This window comes from Somniosus microcephalus, chromosome 1, assembly GCF_052327205.1.
Source record: "Somniosus microcephalus isolate GS21.2 chromosome 1, FLI_Smic_1.0, whole genome shotgun sequence".
In the NCBI taxonomy this organism is placed as follows: Eukaryota; Metazoa; Chordata; class Chondrichthyes; order Squaliformes; family Somniosidae; genus Somniosus; species Somniosus microcephalus.
This window is the reverse complement of record NC_140987.1, coordinates 208,381,040-208,408,611: the sequence shown is the minus strand read 5'-3', so window position 1 is coordinate 208,408,611 and position 27,572 is coordinate 208,381,040. Positions and strand designations below refer to the sequence as shown.

Sequence of the window (27,572 nt, the reverse complement as noted above, 5' to 3'; positions counted from 1 at the left end):
TCACTAAGTGGGAAACCAGCCAGCAATGATTACACTCTCCTGCCTGACTCCCATCTCTTATGTCTTGCTACTTGATCTAAGATCTCTTAAGTAACTAGTTCTTAAGTTTCAACATTTGAATTTTGGCACCAGAAAATACTGCCAGCCATTATCTGGAGAGTACAAACAATTTAGGGGAATTTTAACATCAGATAAGAGTAATGTCTAAACTGGGTGGGTGTAACACTGAGGTCAATTTCAGCACTTGAGATCAGCTAACTCAACATAGACTTGCAGTTGAACTTGGGACCTTCCCATATGGCTCAGCTATTCACTGGATAAACTCGCTGGGACAGATTTTCTTGTTCCTGCATTTGGGCATATTGGATAGCTTGAGTGTAATGCATAGAGGGAAACCAGGTGGGGAGATTGTATGCTGGTAAGGGAGCCTGCCCGATTTCCATCCAGTTAGTCTCCCAGGTACAACAGAAATACTGCTTCACTAACGGTCTAAATTAAAATTCCAGCCAATCCTGATTATGTCTTTTGATTATGGAGCCACAAGCTATGTTTTTCAAGTAGTTTTCTACACTTTTTCAGTACGACACTGAATATAGTTAGCAGAAATTTGGGTGTGTTTTCTGTTTATACTGCTTGACTATATTGGAAATGAAAGCTGAAATGTTTACATAGAATACATAGAATGTTTACATTTTTTAATTTGTGATGTTTGTGTTGTGAATAATCAGAGTGAGCACAGGCTAGCTGAGGTAGAAGGTCAAACTCATCAATCACTTTTTATAATCTTCATTTTGATAGGAATCTGCACACATTGCTATTCAATCAAATCTTAAACACCTGTACATTTCAGTTCACTTGTTCTCTCTTTCAAGATTTTTTTAATTGGTTAAGCATTTGTCTAACTAAATAACCTATCATTTTCGTGGACGCTGCCTTATCGCCTGCGACTCTCTCCTGTTATGATATCACACTGTTGTCATCAGGTATCTACACTGGAAACTTGGCTGCATTCAGTTGCCAAGTGGGGAATGCCTTTTATCCATTTAGCTTTCAGTATTCAAATAAATTGTGACCGAAGGAGGAATCGCTCGACTAGGTTGGGGGCCCCACGGAAACATACCTCCTGTATTGGCCCACACAACAGAAGAACTGACTGTGTAGCAATTTCTGTAAAGTACCTTCCAAGTGTATTCAACTGTTTCCCATTTCTATCGGGTTCTGATTTATCTTGTACTTTGTAGTTCAGCTACTTGTCTTCTATGACCAACTAGTTTAAAACTTTTTATTGCTTGTTATCTTAACAGTTGGCAGTGTGGTGTGAGTGCTCACCCCTTACAGCTCTTTGTTCCTAAAAAGACGTAGTCACACAACATGTTAGTTGTATGAGGCAGCAGATCATGTACCTATCAACATTTTTCCAGAATTCATATGATGTATAATGTTCCCCTGTTACAATGATTGTTTAGAAGGGAATTCCATGCAATCTGATGGACAATGTATTTTTTTTCTCTTTAGGTCAAAATGATATTGCATTTAATACGTATCCTGTGGATATGCTCCACCTTGACGCTAGCATCATCAGTGCACTCTGGTAAGTCTGTGTTAGCTCAGTGTGCTCTTGCTCTGTCCTATATTTCTGCACGGTGTGCATTAAATTTAAAAGACCATTATGTAACTGGAGTGACTTTTTTTCTTTTAAAAGGATAAGTAATTCTGCTTCTGCAGAAGTTCCAAAACACTCTGCCATCTTTTCTTGATTGTAATCGGCTTCAATTACTGTAGCAAGAAACTTGGGAGCCTTCACTGTGTTTTATTAACTTAAGCGCCAAGATTTTCTATGGTTTCTCTGTGTGAGCTCATTATGCTCAATATTGTTAAGTTGAAACCTGAATAAAATCATTGATCATTCTCAATTCTTTAATAGTTTCCCCTCAGTTTTGTCACTTCCTGAAGGTGCTGACTCATGCTCAAATCACCATTTCTCATGCGAGTCTAAATAGTGAGTGGCAGCAGGCTACTTGTTCATGGGAAGCATCACAGCCGAGCCCCATCAGCACAGAGCTGTTTTCCCCAAATGGACTAGATACAAGCAAGTAGTGGTACGACATTGCCCGCTCATGTTAAAGATGCTACCTGTAATGTGATGGTTGGTGCAGCATCACTGGGACATTGACTCCATATGATGTTTCCTGCTGCTTGTCTTAATTTTTTCCTGCTTTAAAACAGAGTAAAAGCCCCCTACTTGTCTATACATTTTAAAAAATAATTGATCAGTTACGTATTACACCATATGTGGGTAATTTTACTACTTCAAAAAAACTTGTCACAGCAGCTAGAATAAGGCAATTGTTGGAAAACTACACTTTTTATATTCTAAATAGAGCAATATTGAGGTGTTTAAATGGAATGATGTTAGATATTTCACAGTCTAGTAAAACTAATTTTAAACATTAAGGGATAGTTTTCCCTCATAGGCAGAATTACTGCTGGCAGTGCACTAGAATTGTTCTTCAACCTGCCAGTGCTGTACAGCTGAGAACCAGCCCAATTCTCCTCCGTGCATATTCTTGTTGGATTCTAGGTGCTATTCTTTATAGACAGTCTGTCGTAGGGGTGTGGGAGGAAAACCCAGTGCTGCTGCTGCAGCTAAAAGGGCCAAGGTTGACATTTTGGCCCCGGTATTTACAGGGAGGTGGGGAGGGTGCAGGTGAGGCCGAAAAATGGCTGAAGAACCCAGCCAGAGATGCATACGGCAGGACCTCAGTAACATCTTGTAGCTCCGGCTCAACAGCTGGACAAATGGACAGGCTGACCGGCGGATGGAAGGGAACACTAGCAGCAGGAGACCGCGGCCAATTGAGAAAAGGAGGGGGTGTGCGGGGGTTAGGAATGCTGGTGATATGGGCTGAAGGAAACCAAAGGCTTCCTTGAGGGGCCTGGGGGAGTACTCCTGCTCCTGCTGGCCCACAAGGAGTGCTGAAACAGCCACTAATCTTGGGGAGCCTGCAGCTCCCACCTCCGTTTCACTGCCAAGCTTCCAATTGCACTGTAGGAGCCCGATTTAAATATGTTAATACACGTCCCACATCTCCACGGTGGGATACTCCGACGCCCCAATATTTGCCGCTGTAAAAATGGCAACGGGAACGTGCACGGCAGGTTCCGCGCATTTTACTTTCTAACCCCGCCCCTCCCTGACTCTTTCCTGCTCGTCGGGGTGGGGTGGGGTTGATATTGAGTCCTTTGTTGCACAATGCAGTGTCTGAGACAGTTGCTTCTTCAAGGCATCGAACCCACAATTTTAAAGAGTCTTCAGTTGAAGTGTTACTGTCCGTAATCCCTCAAAGGAAGACTCAGCTTTTAGGCCCCAAGAGAAGGAGACCCACGAAAGGCTTGATCCAAACCTGTGGAATGAGGTGGCCTTGGCAGTGAGTGCATCAAACCCCATTGAAGAGAACCTTCTGAAACCTGGGTTGTATTCCATATAATGGCTTTCCACATTCACTCTTTCCGCATTCTTTTTAAAGGGAAAATGGACCACAAACAAAGATAAGGAAGTACCACCTCAGTTCCTCAAGGCTCCTGCAAATCATCAGTCAGTCTATCACTTCAGGGGAAATATGAGGCTAAGATTGAAAGAGCACACAAGACTAAGCGCCAAGAAGAATGGTGATCTTAAACAATAGGAAGGGTGTTGAATTTGCTATCGGAGATTTTTTTTCACTGATAGGAAATGTGCAGAATGATTTTGGGCAAGGTTGGGGTTATGTTTATGTTAATGTATTACAAGCCAAATGTATGTTGAATGTTTAAATGTCTTAATCTAAATGTACACTCTCGGGAGCCGCAAGCCTACATTTCGTTGTACTGCACTTGTGCACTAACAATGACAATAAAAGTTGATTGATTGATTGATCTGCAAAGAGTAGCAGAATAATCTTCAAAAGGTAACCTTGGAAGTTGTGGGGGAGAGGATTAAGTCAGCAAGTAACTTGAGTTAAGATTGTTGCCAAAGGCGACCGTGTTGGTAGGACTCAAATGGCAGTAGGCTCGGATCTGATCAGGTCTCCCTTATGAGCTGTGCATGTAGCTATCATAACTCTTATTACTTCATGAGGGAAGGGAAGCTTTCTCAAGCATTCCTGAGAATCCCGATGAAGTAGCTCACCTGGATTTGCAGAAGAGGAGACATGGGCACTAGTTGACAGTGGCCAGCGACCATTTATGGTGCTGGCCCAGCCTGGCATCCTTGCAGTGCTTCTCCTGATCCTCTTATACTTCCTCCGCAAAGCAGATGAACAGGCACTGTTTGCAACCATAAAAGAAAATGTCAAAAAGCCTTTAAAGCTACTTAAAAACTAATTAAAACATATAAATATACTTTTAAAAAGTATTTTCAAAGTTTCTTTAAAAAACTTAAAGAAGCTCTAAATACTTGGGGGGGAAATAATTACAGAAACCTCAAAATAATAGACTTTTCCAAAAGAGTGAGGGAGAAAATGAGCGTGACCGGCTTCTGTTTCAAGGAAAAGGTTCTGCTTGTTCCTAATTTACAGATGATAATTCCTTCTTTCTTTGTCCTCAGCACATGACAGTGAGAAGATGATGAGAATGAAGATTAAGAGGAACTCTCATGTGAAAGGCACACTTGCTAGCTTTGTGTCTCTTCCTTGCCACTATTCAATGCTGGCCACACCTTCACCCTCCAACCATTCTTACCAGGAGTTTCCTCGCATCAAGTGGACAAAAATAGAGGAAGAAAAAGATGGAAAAGACAAGAAAGAAACCTTAATTCTGGTGGCACAGAATAGTGTGATAAAAGTTGCTGCTGAATATGATGGTAGAGTGTCCGTGCCCAAACATCCTGAGAGTCTGAATGACGCAACGCTGACCATTTGTCGACTGCGAGCAAGTGATACTGGTCTTTACCGCTGTGAGGTAATGATCGGCATTGAAGATGAACAAGACACTGTCTCATTAGATGTTACTGGTAAGTTTCCAAATGCCAAGTGATTTTTGGCTAATGGATTATCAGTTGTAATGATATTGAAACCTGTCTAATGGCCAATTATTGGACTGAGATCTTGGTTTTATTGATAGCAGGTCTTATGTTACAGGTTTAGCTGTGGCACATTTATTCATTGTTAGGACTGATTTGAAATGACTACTACAGAAAACTGGTCTATACAGCTGATCAAGTTTCATTGTATTTGATTTAGATTTAGAGGTCTCTGCCTTAATTAAAAGGAACATATACCTGACCTAGGAGCGCAAGATTGTAGCATTTGACACAATGTTATCTCTTATCAATTTAATCAGGGTATGAGCACGTAAACTGGGCTGACAGTACAGTGCAGTATTGACAAATGCTGTTGGAGGTGCCATTCTTTGGATGAGACAATAGCCCAAGATTCTGTCTGCTTATTATGGTGCTTAATTCCCATTAAACTAATCAAAGAAGAAAGGGGGGGCATCCTGGTATCAATGTCCTCCCTCATCCAACACCACCAAAAGTATTTGATGTTTGTGAGATCTTGATGTGCACAAGAAAATAGCTGCCTTGTTTAACATCTTAATAGCAGTCACTAAACTTCATTGTAAATGAGGTGCTTTGAGACATTTCTGAGATGTGAAGGTGCTATATAAAGGCATGCCTTCCTTTCTTTAATCTGTTACCATTGTTAAATGTTTCCTCCTCTTGACTGTGTGGTTTCTCTGGAAATTAGTTCTGCTGATGGCAAAGGCACAAAACTTTAAAGATTATAAGAGAGACATAAGTTGGAAAGTGCTATATTTCAGTTTGGGAGGAGAAGAAAATTGAGTTTGTCTTGATCTCTACAGTACATTTTTAATCTGTGGGAAATGCATAACTGGAAGAAAGGAAGGAAATGCAAGTTGTCATCCCAGTATTTACACAATAATAATTATACGGTGTAGTCAGAGATTCTTTTTCACTACAGTAACAATTAGCATTTCTAAAGTAAAAGGAGGAGATATTAGGAAAAGTGACCAAAAGCATGGTTAAAGAAATGGGTTTTAAGGAGGATAGGGAGGTGGAGAGGCAGAGGAGTTTGGGGAGGAAATTCAGAATGTGAGGCAAAGGCAGCTGAAAGCACAGCCATCAATGGAGGGGCTAAAGAAGGGGGGGGGGGATGCACAAGAAGCCAGAGGAACAAAGAGATGGAGGTTGAGGAGGCGGCTGGTGGTGGTTACAGATATAGGATGGGGCAATGCCATCGATGGATTTAAACACAGGTATGATGATTTTTAATTTGAGGCATTGAGGGACTGGGAGCCAATTTAGGTCAGTGAGGAGAGGGGTGATTGACGAGCAGCACTTGATATTGGAAAGGTTGCAGTCAATAGAGTTTTGGAACTGAAGTTTATGGAAGGTGGAGGGTAGGAAGCTGACCAGACGAGCATTGGAGTAATCCAGTCTGGAGGTAACGAAGATTTGAATGGGGGTTTCACTGGCAGATGATCTGAGGTAGGGGTAGAAATGGGTAATGTTAGAGGTTGAAATAGACAGTCTTTGTGAGAGAAATGATTTGGGGTCAAAAACTGACCTCTAGATCAAATAAGACACCAAGGTTAAAAACAGTCTGTTTAGCCTGAAACAGTGACTAGCTTCCTGGTGCTTGTCCCACTAGGGCCACCCTATTTTGCCTGCAAAGTTATCTGGAGCTGAAAAGAATCCCAGCCCCAGTGACAGGCTCTTCAAATTTTATTAGTGAGCCAAGTTGACTGCCTGGAGCACTGCAGACCTGCTTGGTTCGGGTATCAGATGATCAGGTCTACTATGTAGAGTTGAGTTTATTCTGAACTTCCATTGCTAAGCATGTCACCTCAATGAGATCCCGCCTACCTCACTTCCAAGGAGGATAGGCACTCGTTGATTTAAGAACTAACAAGCTGAGCCATTGCTAGGTAAACAGCAGGTACTAGAAGCTCCTCACAAGTAGCATGGTGAGCTTCACGTAATCCCCATATAACGTGAGTGCATTATCACCATCCTCTTGACCATAACATGACTGTACACCATACCCCAGTGATGATGATTCCACTAGATGTGGGACTTCAGTATCTACTGATTGCCTCTCTGCCACCTGATAATGGTGGGCACCAAGTCTTAAATATGTGAGCATGTGGTCTCATACGTGTCTTTCCAAGTCTGAGTTTCCTCATCGACACTGCTACAGCAACACTAGTTGCAAGGAAAAGCAAGCATGTTACGAGCATCCGGTGTTGGTATGGTGGGTGGGAGAGCATTTAAAATTTAAAAGGACTCCTAAAAGATTGCCGTCTGTTATACTCCAGTATCCCTTGCTTAAATTGAAACGAAATCCTCCTTCAGCTGCCCTGGGGTTCTGCTGCTGCAGGACCCGAAGGCTGACAACAGCCATCTTCGCACCCTTGAGATGGGCTCCCTAGTACAGATGGGAACTGCCCCCCCCTGCACACCACCCCCCCACCTCGCACACCAACCCCCCCCCCCCCCCCACCACCCCGCACACCAACCCCCCCCCTCCCAAAAAAGATTTCTTTTGGCTTGTTTATCTTAAAACTTCTTTGTCTTATGAAACCTTCCAGCCCCTGAGATGGGCTGAAAGGATGGCCAGGTGGAACTTTTGTCTGGCTGAGTGCCCTGTCACTGACTCTCGTGAATTTCCCAGGGTTAGTGTCATGTAACTTCTTTAGGTGGGCACCTGGTGGAGTACGTGCTCGCCACTGGGGGTGGGATTAATGGCTGGTGCTGTAGTACTTGGATGCCTGCAGCCAACCAAAATAAAATGGGCTGCTTTGAGTGTATCAATGGCCTGCATCGATTTCACTCACTGCTACGTGTATTTACATTTATCAAAGCGTTGTGCTTCACTTAACAACACTGGACACCTTATTCTGTGGTATTCACAATCTCCAGTGTTGCCAGGGTAATAATGATGGTAAATGTGATGTAATTAGGTGGGTGTTTCTATTGTCTGCTGTCACTTCTGGTGAAAAAATACTTCAGGCTCAAATATTGGTGGTGATCTAGCATAACAAGTTCCCAGCCCATTTTCCACATCACCGGAGAACCGTCCTGCCTCTTATGTCCTTGCTAATGCTGCAAAGCAGGGTTGGTACAGGTTACAGACATCCTAGTAATCACCTTCTGTAATCCTCTGATCAGTGAATAGAACTGATGAACATACATCGGAACTGTGCTAGGTTGATGCTCGGGACTGGCCAACCCAGAACATAAACCTGCCCCCATTTATTTGAGGCCATCTCTGGAGCTGCTAGGAAAACATTCTCTCAAAAGGAATGTAGTGCTACTAGGGATTAAATTGCATTTAAACAGTAGATTGTGAGATGTACATAGTGACTGCAGCAGTTATGTGATTTTTAAGACTGCTCAACTGTGATTGAAAGAACCCAGGCAGTCCTAAAATTTGTTGTAGCTGCTGGTTATTTTACACAGTTACCGCAATTATTCATCAACTATTGCTATGTTTCCACAGTTTCGGAACACTTTTTTCCATTTCTGGTAACTGTCAAACATTAATCTCAAATGTTCTATGTATCCCTCTCCTTGTTTCCTGTAAGCACTGACTCACAGTTTCACCATAAAATGCCCACTCTCCATTACCTTGCCCAGCTAAAGTGTAAGCCATTGAGAGTCAGCAGGCTCTTCGAGCATGGGTGAGCAACACTAATGAAGCCAATCCCTTTTCCCGCGCCTGCACTTTCCAACAGGAGTCATGGGATGATGAGTTGCATTTTCCTCTCCGTAGTCCAGGAGCATTGAGGCTAATTATAGTTCCTGTACTGCAGCACATGGCTAAAATCAGCTGACTTAACACACAACAGGGATTGAATAGTGGCCAGTTCTCCACAGCTTCGGCTCCACATTTGGGCAGAGCATTTACCGACTGAGCCACTTGATTTTGAATTATGACCAATAATCTTGGTCAACTCTAACCTGTTAAAGACGTTTCTAATCGACTGTCCAAAAATGCCAGCCAGGTGGCCTCCAGCTAGCTGAGCACAAATACGAAGACCCACTTTCAATTGAGCCTTCTACTGTTCGGGCCTCCATAATACCAATGACATGGGAGCCATTCTGACACTACTGTGTCATTTCCCCCCACAGCTAGGGATATGTGAATTGCATTGATTATCGACATCTGGCATAACAGGTCTCCACTGATTTGCGCCCAAGAAAATGATATTTATGGAATGTAAAGCAGAGGAAAATTGGCTCCTCACTGTCTAGCTTCACCGTGACAATTCTCCATTTTGATGAGGTCACAGAAGGTTGCAGGCAACTGTGCTACTTCAAAAGAGAAGGGAAGAAAACAAATCTGTTTATTCAGAAGTGCCATTCCACCCACAGGTGTTGTATTCCACTATCGGGCACCAATCAGCAGGTATTCACTGAACTTTGAGACGGCCAAACAAGCATGTCTGGATAACAGTGCCACCATTGCAACCCCCGAACAAATTCAAGCCTCGTATGAAGATGGGTTTGATCAGTGTGATGCTGGCTGGCTTTCCGATCAAAGCGTCAGGTAAGCGATTGATCACTGCACACAAAACAAATGTTTGTTGTAAATTGTTAAAACCACAGTTCAGATATATAGCTTGAAGTGCCTTTGAATGTTTTACCATGTTAAAGGTGCTATATAAATGCAAATGTAGGTCCCATGCCATTGTAATCCTGATTAAGTCTACTATCTGTTGGTTTTGAGCTGCAGCCATTTCATTTGCCTTTTATATTGGTGTGTAAAGTTTAACTTATCCCACATGGCATTTATAGATGTTAAAGTGATGGAACGTCTCGAACATTTCAAAACAAAATTATTTCTCAGTTAAGGGATGTACATGGAAATCAATGTTAGTTACTGCTTTGACGATTCTGCCAATACTGCTGTGAAAGTGTCTGCTTTAACATAACATAAGAAATAGGAGCAGGAGTAGGCCAATCGGCCCCTCGAGCCTGCTCCGCCATTCAATAAGATCATGGCTGATCTGATCCTAACCCTAACCGCCAATCCACTACTACAGAACCATCTCCTGAATCTAACAGAATTAGACACACGAAATAGGAGCAGGATCAGGCTACACGGCCCCTGGGCCTGCTCCGCTACCCACAGGGCCATGACCGATCCGAACCTAGACTCATGTCCAAATTCCTGCCCGCTCCCCGTAACCCTTAATTCCCTTTACTTCTAGGAAACTGTCTATTTCTGTTTTAAATTTATGTAATGATGTAGCTTCTACAGCTTTTTGGGGCAGCATAGTCCATGGACCTACCACCCTCAGTGAAGTAGTTCCTCCTCATCTCAGTTTTGAAAGAGCAGCCCCTTATTCTAAGACTATGCCCCCTAGTTCTAGTTTCACCCATCGGGAACATCCTCCCCGCATCCACCCGATCCAACCCCTTCACAATCTTGTGTTTCAATAAGATCGCCTCTCATTCTTCTGAACTCCAATGAGTAGAGTCCCAATCTACTCAACCTCTCCTCATATGTCCATCCCCGGGATTAACCGAGTGAACCTTTTGTACTGACTCGAGAGCAAGTATGTCCTTTCTTAAGTATGGACACCAAAACTGTACGCAGTATTCCAGGTGCGGTCTCACCAATACCTTGTACAACTGAAGCAATACCTCCCTATTTTTATATTCTATCCCCCTAGCAATGAAAGCCAACATTCCATTGGCCGCCTTAATCACTTGCTGCACCTGCATACTAACCTTTTGAGTTTCGTGCACCAGGACCCCCAGATCCCTTTGTACTTCAGTACTTTCCAGTTTCTTGCCATTAAGATAATAACTGCTCTACGATTTTTCCTGCCAAAGTGCATAACCTCACACTTTCCGGTATTGTATTCCATCTGCCAAATCTCTGCCCACTTACTTAGCCTGTCTATGTCCCCTTGCAGGTTTTTTATGTCCTCCTCACTCACTACTTTCCCTCCCATCTTAGTATCATCTGCAAACTTTGATATGTTACACTCGGTCCCCTCCTCCAAATCGTTAATATAGATTGTAAAGAGTTGGGGACCCAGCACTGACCCCTGCGGAACACCACTAGTTACTGATTGTCAGTCTGAGAATGAACCATTTATCCCAACTCTCTGCCTTCTGTTAGATAGCCAATCCTCTATCCATGCCAGAATATTACCCCCAAACCTGTGATTTTTTATCTTAAGCAATAATCTTTTGTGTGGCACCTTGTCAAATGCCTTTTGGAAGTCTAAATACACTACGTCCACTGGTTCCCCTTTATCCACCCTATATGTTACTTCCTCAAAGAACTCCAGCAAATTTGTCACACATGACTTCCCCTTCATAAAACCATGCTGACTTTGTCCTATTAAATGATGATTATCCAAATGTCCTGTTACTGTCTCCTTAATAATGGACTCCAAAATTTTACCTACCACAGATGTTAGGCTAACCGGTCTATAGTTTCCAGCCTTCTGTCTACTGCCCTTTTTAAATAAGGGTGTTACATTAGCAGTTTTCCAGTCTGCCGGGACCTTTGCCGAGTCCAGGGAGTTTTGGAAAATTATTACCAATGCATCCACAATCCCTACCGCCACTTCCCTCAAGACCCTAGGATGTAAGCCATCAGGTCCAGGTGATTTATCCGCCTTGAGTCCCATTATTTTACCGAGTACCACTTCCTTAGTGATTTTGATCGTGTTTAGCTCCTCCCCCCCCTTTAGCCCCCTGTTTGTCCAGTGTTGGGATATTCTTAGTGTCTTCTACTGTAAAGACTGATGTAAAATATTCATTCAGTGTTTTTGCCATCTCCATATTTCCCACCATTAATTTCCCGGTCTCATCCTCTAAGGGACCAACATTTACTTTAGCCACCCTTTTTCTTTTTATATAACTATAAAAACTCTTACTATCTGTTTTTATATTTTTTGCTAATTTACTTTCATAATCTATCTTCCCTTTCTTAATCAATCTTTTTGTTATTTTTTGCTGTCTTTTAAAGTTTTCCCAATCCTCTATCCTCCCACTAGATTTGGCTACCTTATATGCCCTTGTTTTTAGTCGAATACTATCCTTAATTTCTTAGCCATGGATGGCTGTCTTTTCTTTTACACCCTTTTCTTAGTGGAATATATATTTTTTGGAAGTTGTAAAATAACTCCTTAAATGTACACCACTGATCATGTATCGTCTTACCCTTTAATCTATTTTCCCAATCCACTCTACTCAATTCTGCTCTCATACCTTCATAGTCTCCTTTATTCAAGCTTAGCACGCTTGTTTGAGATCCAACCTTCTCACCCTCTAATTGAATATGGAATTCAACCATGTTATGGTCACTCATTCCAAGGGGATCCTTTACTAGGACATTTTTAATTAATCCTGTCTCGTTACACAGGACCAGATCTAAGGTTGCTTGCCCCCTGGTCGGTTCAGTTACATACTGCTCAAGAAACCCATCCCTAATACACTCAATGAACTCTTCCTCAAGGCTGCCCTGCCCAATTTGATTTGTCCCATTAATATGATAGTTAAAATCTCCCATAATTATAGATGTTCCCTTATTACAAGCCTCAACTACTTCCTGATTGATACTCCATCCAACAGAGTTGCCATTGTTCGGAGGCCTATAGACTACGCCCACTAGTGTTTTTTTCCCCTTATTATTCCTTACTTCCACCCAAACTGTTTCATTATCCTGATCTTTTGACCCAATATCATTTCTCTATATTACAGTGATTCCTTCCTTTATTAACATAGCCACCCCACCTCCCCTTCCTTCCTGCCTGTCCTTCCTGATCGTTAAATAACCTGGTATGTTTAATTCCCAGGCATTGTCACCCTGCAGCCATGTTTCTGTAATGGCCACAAGATCATACCCATATGTAGTTATTTGTGCCATTAACTCGTCTATTTTGTTACGAATGCTACGTGCATTCAGATAGAGAACTTTCAAAGATGTTTTGTGACACTTAGTTCCTGCTTTTGCCCTTTTTATTACTTTACCTTTTACTCCATACCTTCTGCCCCTTCCTGACACGCTCTGGTTTTTAATTTCCCCACTGCTACCTAAGTCTATGACTTTCTCTGTTGTCATTTTTATTATTTGCTCTCTAGGAACCTCCCCCCGACTAGTTAGTTTACAGCCCTAGTTATATGATCCGCCAGGACTCTAGTCCCAGCACTGGCCAAGTGAAGCCCATCCCAACGGAACAGCTCCCTCCTGCCCCAGTACTGGTGCCAGTGTCCCAGGAAGCAAAACCCATTTCTCCCACACCAGTCTTTGAGCCACGCATTTAACTCTCTAATTTTATTTGTCCTAGCCAAATTCGCTCGTGGCTCAGGTAATAATCCAGAGATTATTACCCTTGTGGTTCTGCTTTTTAATTTGGCCCCTAGCTGCTCAAACTCCTTCAGTAGAACCTCCTTCCTTGTCCTATCTATGTCGTTGGTACCAACATGGACCACGACAACTGGATCCTCCCCGCTCCCACTCCAAGTTTCTCTCCAGTCCAGAGGAGATGTCCTTAACCCTGGCACCGGGCAGGCAACACAGCCTTCGGGACTCTCGCTCTCGGCTGCAAAGAACTCTGTCTATCCCCCTAACGATACTATCCCCTACCACTACAACATTTCTTTTAACTCCCCCCACTTGAATGGCCCCCCGCTCCACGGTGCTGTGGCCAGGTTGCTCATCCTCCCCGCAGTCCCTGTTCCCATCCTCACAGGGAGTAAGAGCCTCGAACCTGTTGGACAAGTGCAAGGGCTGCAGCTCCTCCAACACTACCTCCTGGATCCCCGTACCTGCCTCACTTCTAGTCACACCATCCTGACCCTGGCCACTGACTACATCTGAATTAATTAATCTAATTGGTGTGAATACCTCATGATACAGAGTCCAGGTAACTCTCCCCCTCCCTGATTGTTTGATTGAAGCACGGACTCCAGCTCTTCAACATGGAGCCGGAATTCCTCGAGCAGCCAACACTTACTGCAAAGGTGATCACTGTGAGCATCAATGGTGTCCACCAGCTCCCACATATTGCAGCAGCAACACATCACCACCTGATCTCCCATTCTATGTAATTAATTAAATTTATTAATATTATTCTTAAATACCCTCTGCCCCGATTCTAGATGGTGAATATCACACCTTAGAAACTATAAACCAAAGAGATTTAAGCTTAAAAAGGGAGAAATACTTACCAACCAATCACTTACCCGCTTTCTGGTGACGTCACACTTGGATTACTTTTTACCTCTCTCCTTCCCTCCGAGTTCCAAGATTGGAGATTGGTACACCTTACCTGGGTCTTGGGAGCCTTTATACAGCCGCTCAGCCCGTGATTCCTGCCGATTCTCGCACTGAGATGAGAGGGTACCTCAAGGAGCTTTTAAATTAGTGCGATAATAAAGTATGGTTTTGGAAGAGTGCTGTTGTGAAAGATTTTCTCACCAGATGCAGATTGAGAACATGGAGATTGTTTTCTGCACATGTGTGCAGTGTAATGATGTAATTGTGGTTCTGCATTTCAATCCAAGCATCTTCATTCAGTAGTTTTGATGGTATTGATTTTATGATGGTATTGATGATGTGATGTTAGATGAAAGAAACTGGCTGTGCATATTTAGCGAGTCCGAAGTAAAGCCAGTGGATCCAGTAGCAGCTCACAATACCCACCAAAAGGTGTTCACTGCAGCCACTGGAATATTCATATCGATATCAAAAAGAAGTTGGTAAAATGAATTAGTGCCTTATTTCATTTATCATGACCTGAAAGTGCTTTATATCCAATGAATTATCTCAAAGTGCAGTCACTGTAACTATGTAGGCAAAGCAACAGACTTTTGCGTGTAACAATGCCCCATAAACAGCAATGCGATGAATGATGAGGTCATTTGTTGGTGCTGTTGTTTGAGGTACGAACTTTGGCCAGAATATTGGAAGAAGCTCCCTGCTCTTCTTTGAATGGTGCAATAGTAAAAGTACCTTTTGATATTCCCGGCTTGGCTGACCCTCTTGCCTCAGAAGGTTCAAGAGCGACTTCATTACTTTGAATATATAATTTAGGCTGATATTTTAGTCTGTTACACCATAATTTGTTGGAAGTGTGAGATGATAACGGTGCAGCGAGGGCAACGGAGCATCTGAGACCTTGGTGAACGGTGGATCTCGGGATTGAGAAAGAAACAGGAATGACCGAGAAGGAGGGTGAATTAGAGTCAGATCCGGTACAGAGAGGGAAATCAAGAAAGGAAACGAAAGATTGGATTAAGAGAGAAAGAACAAAAAAGAGACAAAGGAAAAGTAAGAAATAAATTTAAAAAATTAAAATTTGACATTTTTAAAACCTCTAAACAATTTACAATATGCAAGAATGAGATTAAACAGTTAAATTGTTCCCTTTCTGGGCCAGAGAGGTTGACTGGCATTGCATTAACAATTATCACGTTAAAAAGGTACTTACACTGTTAAGTTTCAGCCGTAACTTTCTACAGTGAGATTAATGGGCAATTAATGTACAATTCCAGCAAGTTCTTAAAAATAACGGGGGGCGGGGGGGGGGGGGGGCTAAAAGCATGATGCTGTTTGTGTGAAGCAAACAACGGAATGGCATAGATCAACCAGCAAGTTCTGGAGATTCGCAACTCGCTGCGTAGCTCTTAATACCCTGAATTTGCTGGCTGATTTGTGCATTAATTATGGCCTGCATCACCCTCCTTCTCGGTCATTCCTCTGTTTCTTTCTCAATCCCGAGATCCACCATTCACCAAGGTCTCAGATGCTCCGTTGGCCTCACTGCACCATTATCATCTCACGCTTCCAACAAATTACAGTGTAACAGACTAATATATCAGCCTAAAATTATATATTCAAAGTAGTGAAGTTGCTCTTGAACCTTCTGAGGCAAGAGGGTCAGCCAAGCCGGGAATATCAAAAGGTACTTTTACTATTGCACCATTCAAAGAAGAGCAGGGAGCTTCTTCCAATATTCTGGCCAAAGTTCGTACCTCAAACAACAGCACCAACAAATGACCTCATCATTCATCACATTGCTGTTTATGGGGCATTGTTACATGCAAAAGTCTGTTGCTTTGCCTACATAGTAACAGTGACTGCACTTTGAGATAATTCATTGGATATAAAGCACTTTGAGGTCATGATAAATGAAATAAGGCACTAATTCATTTTACCACGCATTTTTCCAGCAAGGTCCAGCCCAATGTGTTTTACAGCTAACTTTGATATTTGACCTGCAGGATAGATGCATGCGTGATACTAGAACACTATGGCTTTCATTGGCAGTACTCCACCAATTTCTATATTACTTTGTATACCATATATCAATAATTGATATTTAAGTAATAATTTGAGTACCTATGGTGATATATAGATAACTGTCTCAATCCAATATTAAGGTAGTAGACCATAAAATAAGGCATTAAAATCTGAGTGACGTATAGAACAGAGCTAGAAATAATAATAGTTCCAGGCTATGAAATAGGTCACCATTATTTTAAATTGAACTGCCAAGTTCATTTTCTCCAGTTCAGCAGACATTAATAAGACCATTTACAGATATAACTAGACTTGAATAGACAGACACAAAACAATAGTTTCCTAACCTCAGGCTAGGTTTGCAGGTCGGTAACTTCCCTTTCTTTTCACTGAATTCTCCCACTCAACGGTTTGCCTCGGAGACTGGTAAAGATCAAATGGCACGCTTTTAACAGTAAGATACAGGCTTCCCTACATTGCAGCAGTGACTACATTTCAAAAGTTAATTTATTGGCTGTAAAATGCTTTGGGACATCCTGAGGATGTGAAAGGCGCTATATAAATGCGAGTTTTTCTTCCATCTTCGGAAAAGACCTAACTTCCACTTGATGCCTGAAATAAAGAATAGATTTGCCTTTCTAATCTAGGCTTTATTAACTTTAAAAATCCAGTAGCACACCTTTCAACACCAGTCTCCAACCATGACTGGAAAGAACTGAATTTAAGATGGCCACCACAAATCACCTGACATCCACTACCAATGAGTTTACAACATATATCTCAAGGTAGAAACAAACAACCAATTACAATACTTCTTACTAACACAGAACAACCACCCCATTCACCAATCACAATACTTCTTATTAAACATAGGAAATAATCACCACATTCACCCCTCCTTTTGAAACATGCTCCAACCTAAAACAACCTTTACAATTTATAATTAATTTATTTACAACTAAAATACAAATATAATATTTCAACAATTTTAAAACATTACTATCAGTTTAAAAGTCCATTTTCAATCGGTCGACCGGATATCTTGTTCGTGTCGACCTTCTTAACCTTGGTGAAATTCCTTGCCCTCCCACACCCGGAGACACCGAAGTATCTTCTGCAGGAAGGCTATCCATATCCCGATTATCAACGGTTTCCGGATTGGAAATCCCATCAGGAAGTAAACTAGGACGGTCATGAACATCCATCAAAGGCTGACTAATAGAAGTATAATTATCTGCAGTAGGATTGGAAATATTCGTAGTATCTAGAACAACATCCACATTATCTGAATCATGACTATTATTAGTATCCTCAGAAGAGGGCTGGCCACCACAAGGAGCCAAATCTTTAATTGAAACAGTACTTTCTTTCCCATCTTGGAATCGAATATGAGCATATTGGGAATTTGCCTCCAACAGCTCCACCTCCTCCACTAAAGGATCATACTTTGACAATCTAACATGGCATCGAAGCAGCACAGGTCCCTGCATAGTAAGCCATGAAGGTACCGAATATCCCATAGTAGATCTCCATGGGTAATTAAAGAGCCTTTCATGGGGGGTCACATTAGTAGCCGTTGAAAGCAATGATCTAATGGAATGCAGGGCATCAGGCAGTACCATTTCCCACTGTGTATTCTTAAGGTTCCGGGATGTCAAAGCCAACATAACTGCCTTCCAGATCACCCCATTGTATCGTTCGCACTGTCCATTACCCTGGGGGTTATACAGGGTAGTTCTACTAGTAGAAATTCCCCGACTCTGAAGATATTCCTTCAACTGGGAAGACATAAAAGAACTTCCCTGATCTGAATGGATATACGCAGGCATCCCAAAGATGACAAAAAGTTGAGTCAGACATTTGATAACTGTAGCAGCTGATACATCTGCGCAAGGAAAAGCAAAAGGAAACCTTGAAAACTCATCCACAACAGTAAATATGTATTGATTTTGAGTCGTTGAAGGAAGAGGCCCCTTAAAATCAATGGTCAGACGTTCAAAAGGAGAAGTAGCCTTTATAAGATGAGCTCGTTGAGGCTTAAAGAAATTCGGTTTACACCGAGCACAGATAGAACATGATGAAGTCATCCGCTTGACGTCTTCAACTGAAAAGGGCAAATTCTTACTGCGTACGAAGTGTATCATCCTCGTAACCCCAGGATGACATAAGGCATTGTGAAGATTAATAAGCGTATCTCCGTGAATCACAGAACAATAAGCCCTCGACAGTGCATCAGCAGCAACATTATCCTTCCCCGGACGATAAACTATATCAAAATGGTAACATGCCAACTAAATCCTCCACCTCATTATTTTATCATTTTTGATCTTTCCAAAATGTTTAACATCAAACATAAAGGACACAGATTTTTGATCGGTTACCAACGTGAAATGTCGCCCCGATAAATAATGTCTCCATTTACGCAGTGCTTCTACTATTGCATATGCCTCTTTTTCTATTGAAGAATGTCTTTTTTCACTATTGTTCAAGGTACGTGAGAAAAAGGCCGCAGGTCTTCCATTCTGGTTCAGAGTAGCCCCAATTGCAAAATCAGAAGCATCCGTCTCAATCACAAAGGGAACCTGCTCATCAATAGAATGCACAACTGCTCCCAAGATATCCTTTTTAAAATTATCAAAACATGTCCTGGCCTCCCATGATAGAGGATATGTCGTAACCCGAATAAGGGGCTGGATCTTCTGCGAAAAGTTTGCAATCCAATTAGAATAGTAAGAAAATAGTCCAACAACTCGTTGCAAAGCCTTAGAATTAGTAGGATAAGGTAAATCGATCAATGGTCGCAAATGTTCTGGATCTGGTTTAATCTTATTTCCCGAGATAATATACCCCAGTAGATTTACCTCAGTAGTCGAAAAGATACACTTCTCTTTATTAAAAGTTAAACCAACTTTTTCCGCAGCTTGAAGGAATCTTTCTAAATTAGAATCATGCTCCACCCTTGATTTACCACACACCGTGATATCATCTAAATATGAAAAGGTGTCCGAGAGAGAGTTATCACTTATAAAAGCATCCATTGCCCGTTGAAAACAAGCAACACCATTAGTAACACCAAATGGTATTCGGCAAAACTGATACAGCTTTCCACCAGCCTCAAAGGCTGTATATGGTTGATCCCTCTTAGTAGGAATCTGATGATAAGCACTCTTTAAATCAATAGTGCTAAAAAAACTTATACTGAGATACTTTGTTGATAAGCTCATCAATCTTAGGCAAAGGGTACGCATCTAATTGATTATACCTATTAATAGTTTGAGAGTAGTCTATCACCATTCGTTTCTTATGTCTCTCGTTAGTGGTGACAACTACCTGAGCCCGCCAAGGTGAACAACTAGGTTCAATGATTCCTTCCAATAAAAGACGTTGGACTTCAGAATTAATAAATTCTCTATCCTGACTGCTATACCTTCTTGACTTGGTAGCAGTTGGCTTACAATCCGGCATCAAATTGGAAAAAAAAGTGATAATGGAGAAATGGATAAAGAAGTTAATCCACAAATGGATAAGGGTGGCTTAGTCCCTCCAAACGAAAGACTGAGAGACTCGTGTAATTTAAGCACATCATGACCAATCAAAATATCCGCACAAAGATTAGGCAAAACAGAAAGGCGTATATCAGTATACGTATTACCTAGAAGAATCATTTTCACAAGGCAACAACCAGCTACTTGTGAAGTAAGGGTTGTCTGAGCCATACACACCTGATAAGTAACAGGCAAGATTTTCAAACACTTTTCCTTTGCAAACTGAAGACTTATAAAACTCTCGGTACTGCCCGTATCTATGAGAGCCTTCACTTCTAACCCATTAACTTGGGCCATAACTATAGCTTTGTTTAGGCCATGAGCAAATGCAGCAGAAATTGATGCAATAAATGCCCCCTCTACAGGTTGAATAGTCACAGAAGAGGAGGTAATTGAACCTAATGATCTACAAACACATGCATAATGACCTCTCTTTCCACATTTACTACACACAGCCTCCCGGGCAGGACACTTCAAACGAGGATGCCGGACGTTCCCACAAAAATAACACTTCTGAATCCTAGAGGCAACAGCCGCCGAAGTAGAAACTGTTTCAGAATCTAGTAAACCACTCCCATTAAGTCCACCTAATTCTTTTTCGTCCAGAACTGCCGAAACCACAGTCGCAGGTCGATTAGAAAGAGCATAAGAATCCGAACTTCTCTGAGCCGTATCCAATGTAGAAGCTTGCTCAAAAGCACTCTTGAGATCCAAAGTCTTATTTTCTAACAACCGCTGACGAATTGATCTAGACAGTAGTCCATTAATAAAAGCATCCCGTACCGATTCTTCCTTATATTCTTCGGCCGTCACGGCTTTATAATTACAGTTAGCACTAAGGTGCCGAAGTGCTTGTAAATAAGTATCCAAAGATTCTCCCACCTGCTGCCTACGGGCAGATAGAAGATAACGTGCAAATACCTCATTCTTTGGTTTAACAAAAATCTTCTCCAATGTAGAAATAGCCAATTCATAAGTTTTACAGTCCAAAATATACTTCTACACATCCGGAGCAATGTAGTTGATCAGCATATTCAGCTTATTCAGAGACTCTTGTTCCAACACACCCAAAAAGTTTGTAAATGTACAATACCAATGTTTCCATTTATCATCCACTCCTGCAGAATTAGGGTCAGCATTGAATCGTTCTGGTTGAAGATATCGCTCCATTCTGATAAAAAGTTAATAAATTGAAATAAAGAATAGATTTGCCTTTCTAATCGAGGCTTTATTAACTTTAAAAATCCAGTAGCACATCTTTCAACACCAGTCTCCAACCATGACTGGAAAGAACTGAATTTAAGATGGCCACCACAAATCACCTGACATCCACTACCAATGAGTTTACAACATATATCTCAAGGTAGAAACAAACAACCAATTACAATACTTCTTACTAACACAGAGAACAACCACCCCATTCACCAATCACAATACTTCTTATTAAACATAGGAAATAATCACCACAATGCCTCACTCTAAAATCAAAATCAAATCAACTTTTATTGTCATTGTTAGTGCACAAGTGCAGTACAACGAAATGTAGGCTTGCGGCTCCCGAGAGTGTACATTTAGATTAAGACATTTAAACATTCAACATACTTTTGGCTTGTAATACATTAACATAACCATAATAAAGTGCATTGGCAGATGTGCAGGCTTTAGAGTTTATTTGTGGAGTTCAGTAGGATGACAGCCATGGGAAAGAAGCTGTTCCTAAATCTGGTCGTACGGGTGCGAATGCATCTGTAGCGTCTCCCAGATGGCAGGAGGGCGAACAGACTGTGGCTGGGGTGGGTAGGGTCTTTGATGATGGACCGTGACCTCTGTAAACAGCGTTTCTGGTATATGTGCTCTATGGTCGGGAGTCGGTAATGCATTGGGCAGTTTTGACTACCCGCTGCAGGGCTTTCCGGTCATAGTAGCTACACCTGCCATACCATACTGTGATACAGTTTGTCAGGATGCTCTCTATTGTGCAGCGGTAAAAGTTAGGATCAGGGGTGACAGGTTACACCCCTTCAGCCTCCTTAGGAAATATAGGCGCTGCTGGGCCTTCTTCACCAGAGAGGAGGTATTGAGGGACCAGGAGAGGTCTTCCGTGATGTGGCTCCATTAAGATTACAGACTCACTATGTGGGCAATTATGGATGTAAACCCACAGCTTACCACTGCATAATACTGTACTTTACACTTCCTTACTGGGGCAATATGTAAGACTTTTAATTATCTCAGTATTATTTTGGTATGGCAGCGTAGCAGTTGTCATAGTGGATTATCCATCCAGAGATCAGGAGTCCAGATCTCACCATTGCAACCTGTGAATTTGAATTAATCTAATCATTTGTGGGCTAGTGTCAGAGAAATTACAATAAAAGTTGCTGGATTGTTGTAAAAACCCAACTGGTTCACTCATGTCCTTTAGGGAAGGGAATCTCACACCCCTACCTGATCTCCCAAACTATTTGGTGAGCTCCGAATGCTTTCTAAAGTAGACTACAAACAATTGTTATTCAAGAAGGACCTTTGGAGGGCAACTAGAGTTGAGCAATAATGTGGTTTTGCCAGTGTCACCCACATTCAGAGAACAAATGGGGGAAAAATGGTTGACATCATTTATGATCTATTGATTTAAGATTGTTAATTTATTTGTGACTAATCCATATTGATATCGTAAAGTGATTTTTTTTTGTTTCTTAGATACCCAATCACCAAGCCTAGACCTGGTTGCTATGCAGATAAAAAGGGCCAACCAGGTGTCAGAACATATGGAATACGAGACCCCTATGAGACATATGATGTTTACTGTTATGTGGGAGACATAAATGGTAAGAAGCATTTGTAATGGTTGGACCTTTGTATCAATAACATTGGTTTCTTGTTGGAAAGTTTGAAGAGGGGTCAGTGGGGTAGAAATTCATCCAGGCCCAATGAATTGCTTTTGAAGTGCAGTCATTGTTTTGTAGGCAAACCTGTTCTTTGGAAAAAGTGCATGGGAATTTTTGCAACCATCTTAACAGTCAGACAGGACCTTGGGTTAGTTGCTCAGTTGAAAGATGACATCTTCAACACTCCCTCAGTGCTGCACTAATACAGTAAAGCACTATCCCCACTGGGGTAATATACAACACTTTGCCCTTTTGGGCCTCGGGCCTCATCTAAATAATGTGGGTTAGCTGTTGGGACCTGTCATACCGCCACAGGCAGCTCGTCCATTCCAGGAAACCAATTTCTGGCCACTTGCCTCGTTGGTGAGAGTGTCATTCTACTAGCACATGAAAATATAGGAGTGTGGCTCGCTATGTTTATGTTCTTGAAACAGGCACCCTTCCCTCGATGGAAAATTTGTAGAGCCACAGTTTATGGAGATAATGGTGGATGAATGGGCGTCAGCATGCACCTCGTTAATGAAAAAGAGCCTGTGGTTTTGTTTTCACCTTGCTATATCTCCTTTCTGCTCTATTACTCGCTCATTCTCATCCCATTCTTTATTGTTCCTGGTGCTTTCCATTCTGGTTTCATTTTACGAAGCTCCTTAAAATGAGACCAGCAAAGCAGTTCTCTCTGACATATATTGTCCAAATGTTAGATAGCTTTGGTGGATGACTGCTAGTTAAAGTAAATGGGAACTGCTTAGAACTTGGTCTGGACAATCAGGGTTTGCTGTTGTATAAACGGAGTCATTCATTAAGCTTCCTTCTGCTGCTGTTATTGATTAAGCTAGAGTATTAGATATTCTGTTGCTTGCTATTGATTTTGGCCACTCATTCTTCCCAAAGTGCTATTTAGCAGAATCACATGTGCCATTTGTCATTTGGAATCAAGCACATGATTGCATCAAGCTGAAAGTAATTTAAAACCAGCAATCTGGGCCATAGTATTACCTCGTGATCACTGTGATGCAATCCATTTGGTTGCTAATTGCAACTAATGATGGGTATAGTAATTTTGTTAAAATAAATCCTTACAGGGAAATTGTGCGAATAACAAGGGAAGACTTTCATTTTGAATCTTGTAAATGGCACATGTTAGCTATGTTTTACATACTCATTATACCTTGTGAAGAAAGGGGGGGTTTCATATCACTTAGCCTGTCATGACACTGTTTTCAAATGGCAACATCTCTTTGGGCCTCTTTTGGTTTGATTTTAAATCTCCAGTTCCCTGAAACTGAAAATGCTATTGGCTTTTTTAAAACATTTCAGCCATAAATATAAACAAGAATCAAAATATGAAACAAGTATGACAATTTTCCTGATCTTTCATCTCCTTGTACTGAAACTTTATAAAATTGACACTTCTCACACTGATCAAAATAAATCTTTTCTCGTTTACATTATTGCTGTTGGGTTTGTTCATCTCTATGGTCGTTTGTGTTAATTAGTAAGTTTGGAACCTGGAATGTCTGAAGTAAAGAGCCATTTGGTTCAAATTTGCAACTTTATAAAGGATAACTTTTCATGGAAAAAAAATTGATTTTCCTCTACCTCCTCCACAATGCCAATGGCTCAGTGAGTAGTTAAACCATACAGGCCACTGAGATCTCTGGTTGATCCCTGGTTCCGCAGGTGCTATAGACCATCCAATACTTCATTCACGTGGGAGCCGTAACAGTGAATGTTAGCACGATGTTTGATCACATGGCCAAGGCTTATTCTATTCTCACATGCACATGTGCTTCTAGCAGGGATTGTTTAATAACGATCTACAGTGAAAATCCTGGCCGATGTTCCCCTCTTTAACCCAGGGGCATCGTAACTAATTGTAGCACCCTTGCACTGCTCCGGTTGAGATCAATTAACTCGGCACAGCACGTTGAATCGACCTGCAAGCTTCCTGTTCTGTATAGCTCAGTTACTCACTGGATAACCCTGCTGACCCATTGGGGGAGAAAGTCGGACATTCTTCATGACAATGCCCACATAAAGTGATGCAATATGTACACAACAGGAAAATACTTAAGATTCTTTCACTCATTTGCTGATGATTGTGGGGGATACAATTTACATCTTTAGATAAGGAAAAGGGGTTCTCTCAGCCAGAGTCAACATACAGCTCATTGTTGGCAGCAAGTAAAAACATTGTCATGGTTTCCGCTTTCATTCTCCGTATTAGCTTAGTGAGGCAGAGCCAAGGTCCAGATGAGTTCCAGTAGATGTGGGACTCTTGACTAAATTTCACGTTTGCTGTCATTAGATGTTTGCTATCAAAGCAGGTGTAAAATACTACTTAATTTTGGGATAGGTGAGGGGGGGCAGGGGCATTCACCTACTGACTGCAACACCAAAACATTATTTTTTCACCCTTGAGCTTCAAGATTTCAAGTTCTTACTTAACTGCTTTAATTGAGTTGCAATATTTTACCAACTGCTATTTCCACCCCCCCCCCCCAACCCCTTGCAAAAAAAATACATTTCTTCAAAGGTTGTGAGAATTCTGCCTCCGCCAAATCAAACTCAAACTTTAATGAATCCTTTGCACACAAATTAAAGAAAGGTTCGTTAGATAACTATTGGTGCTCCTGCTGATAACAGCATGTGGCTAATGAAAGAATAAGGTCAAGTGCTTGTTATTCTGCGTTTTGAATTGCTGACTGTGCTGTTCCAACTGAATGTAGGATTTAAATGTGAAAGAAATCCTTATGAAGCAGTAATGTTTGATTTTGTTTCTGGTCAGTATGTTTTCTCATGTATTTATGATCTATTCAATGAATAAAAATTCATCCCCACAGTCAATATTTGGTGCTAAGGCTTGTGAGGGAGCAGTATTCAGCATGTTTCACTCACACATTAAAATGTTTATTGTGGCTTTGGAAAGTTTTAGATTTGATCCCTGCTCTGTGCTATTCTTATCCCAGTCTGACAGTTGAGCTAAAGTTGCTGTCTCAAAATTCAGCCAAGATTCTGTTCCTGATCACTATATACAGTGAGCCCTGCTAGAAAGTGTGTGTGCACATAAGGCGAGCACAAGATTGGACTCGCCTGTGTGGACCCTATAAATTGAACATCCTGCCAACATTCTCGGTGCAGGCTCACACGGAAAGAAATTGCCACTTTGGTGAAGTACCCGAGGTGGCTGCAGTACTTGTGGAATTACACCCTGCCTAGCATGAGTCAGAAACTCGAGGAAGGAGGAACATTAATAAAGAAAATAAAAGGCTTAAATTTCCCTGTAGGTGCTAAGGATTGAAGTTGAGTTTCTTAAAATTAAATGATGGTTATCACTTCTAATAAATAAGATGCATGGTTCAGTAGTAATTGGTACTATTGGTAAAAATAATGAGGCTGTGCAGCTGGGCCCTTTTTTGAATGGATAGGTTTTCTGTCTGAATTGGATGACAAATTTCCTTGAAATATTTAACTCCTTTGATGATTGGAATAACAAGATTGTTATCATTAATTAGTTGTGGCTTCAAAGTTTGAGATTTGTCTTTATCACAGCAGGTTACTTTATGCATTTGTTTTAAGTTTTATTATTTGAATCTCTTTGTTGTATTCTGCCTCCTTAAGATCTGGTTACAAGTAGAGCTGACTCCTCTCCCATAAATCAAATGTTGTTTCAGTACAGATGTTCTTACAGGATTTGTACTGTGCTGTGCTTTGGGAGCTATGATGTTATGAGTTGAACACAGCAACAGACCAGCACAGTGGTTGTGCTATGGCAAGGGGGAAGTGGATGTGAGCTCCAGGGCTGTCTAGCACCTGTAGTTATCTACATGAGTCACTGGCTGGGGTTAGTTTTTAACGTGGTGCCCAGGCATAAAACTGCCATTGCGGATTGGCAGCCCATTATAGAAACCACCCGATTTTTCATTTCCATCGAAATCAATGTGGTAAGTTGAAAATCTACCCCACTATGTTTTGATTGCAGCCTGGTTGTTACACGGAGAACTATTTGGAGGTGACATGCCCTACCACTGGGGGCAACAGAAGAGGGAGGTGAACATGACAGGGTGGTGGAACCAGCATTTTCCCAATACATATAAAAAGAAAAAAAAACTATAAATGTTGAAAATCTAAATCTAAAACGAAAACAGAAAATGCTAGAAATGCAGTCAACAGTTGTAAAGAGAAAGATCAGTTAATCTTTTGGCTATTGACCCTTCGTTAGAATGTTCTGACGAAGGGGCAAAGCCCGAGACATCAACCTATTATCTCTTTACAGATCTCCCAGTACCGTGCTCCTCTTTAAACACATCCCTGCCGACCAATCACAAAGCAAGTGGCAGTGACCATTCTGTGCTTTTCTTGGGAGGAGGACTATGATGGTGAACAGATGGCAAAGGGCAACAAAGTAGATATGAATGAACACTTTTAACAGATACTGGGCAGACTTTCATCTTCCTGTAATAAAAACAGAAAATTCTGGAAATACTCACCAGGTCAGGCAGCATCTGTAGAGAGAGAAACAGAGTTAACGTTTCAGGTCGATGACCCTTCGTCAGAACTGCAAAAAGTTGGAGATGTAACAGGTTTTTAAGCAAGTGTAGGGGCAAGGAGAGGGGGGAGGGGAGGAAAGAACAAAAGGGAAGGTCTGTGATAGGATGGAAGACAGGAGAGATTAAGAGACAAAAAGGATAATGGTGCAAGGCAAAAGGAGATGGGAATGGGACAAGTTAAGAAACAAAAGATGAGTCTAGATGAAGTGCAAGTGGCAATGGCTGAATGATCGACAGCTGTCATGAGAGAGAGAGGAAAAATGATAGGGGCAAAGGTTATGGTCTGAAATTGTTGAACTCGATGTTAACTGTAAAGTG

The 27,572-nt window shown here is 41.5% G+C and overlaps 1 protein-coding gene across 1 annotated transcript in view; it reads left to right on the top strand.

Moving 5' to 3' along the window:
• The window catches only part of LOC147124561 (versican core protein-like), a 210,971-nt gene that overhangs the window by 16,783 nt on the left and 166,616 nt on the right, over nucleotides 1-27,572 (top strand). Inside the window, exons 3-6 of the mRNA XM_085989372.1 lie at nucleotides 1,516-1,591; nucleotides 4,586-4,990; nucleotides 9,377-9,551; nucleotides 22,517-22,644. Of these exons, the coding sequence (XP_085845498.1) occupies nucleotides 1,522-1,591; nucleotides 4,586-4,990; nucleotides 9,377-9,551; nucleotides 22,517-22,644 (778 nt within the window). The 5' untranslated portion in view covers nucleotides 1,516-1,521. The remainder of the gene's footprint in view (nucleotides 1-1,515; nucleotides 1,592-4,585; nucleotides 4,991-9,376; nucleotides 9,552-22,516; nucleotides 22,645-27,572) is intronic.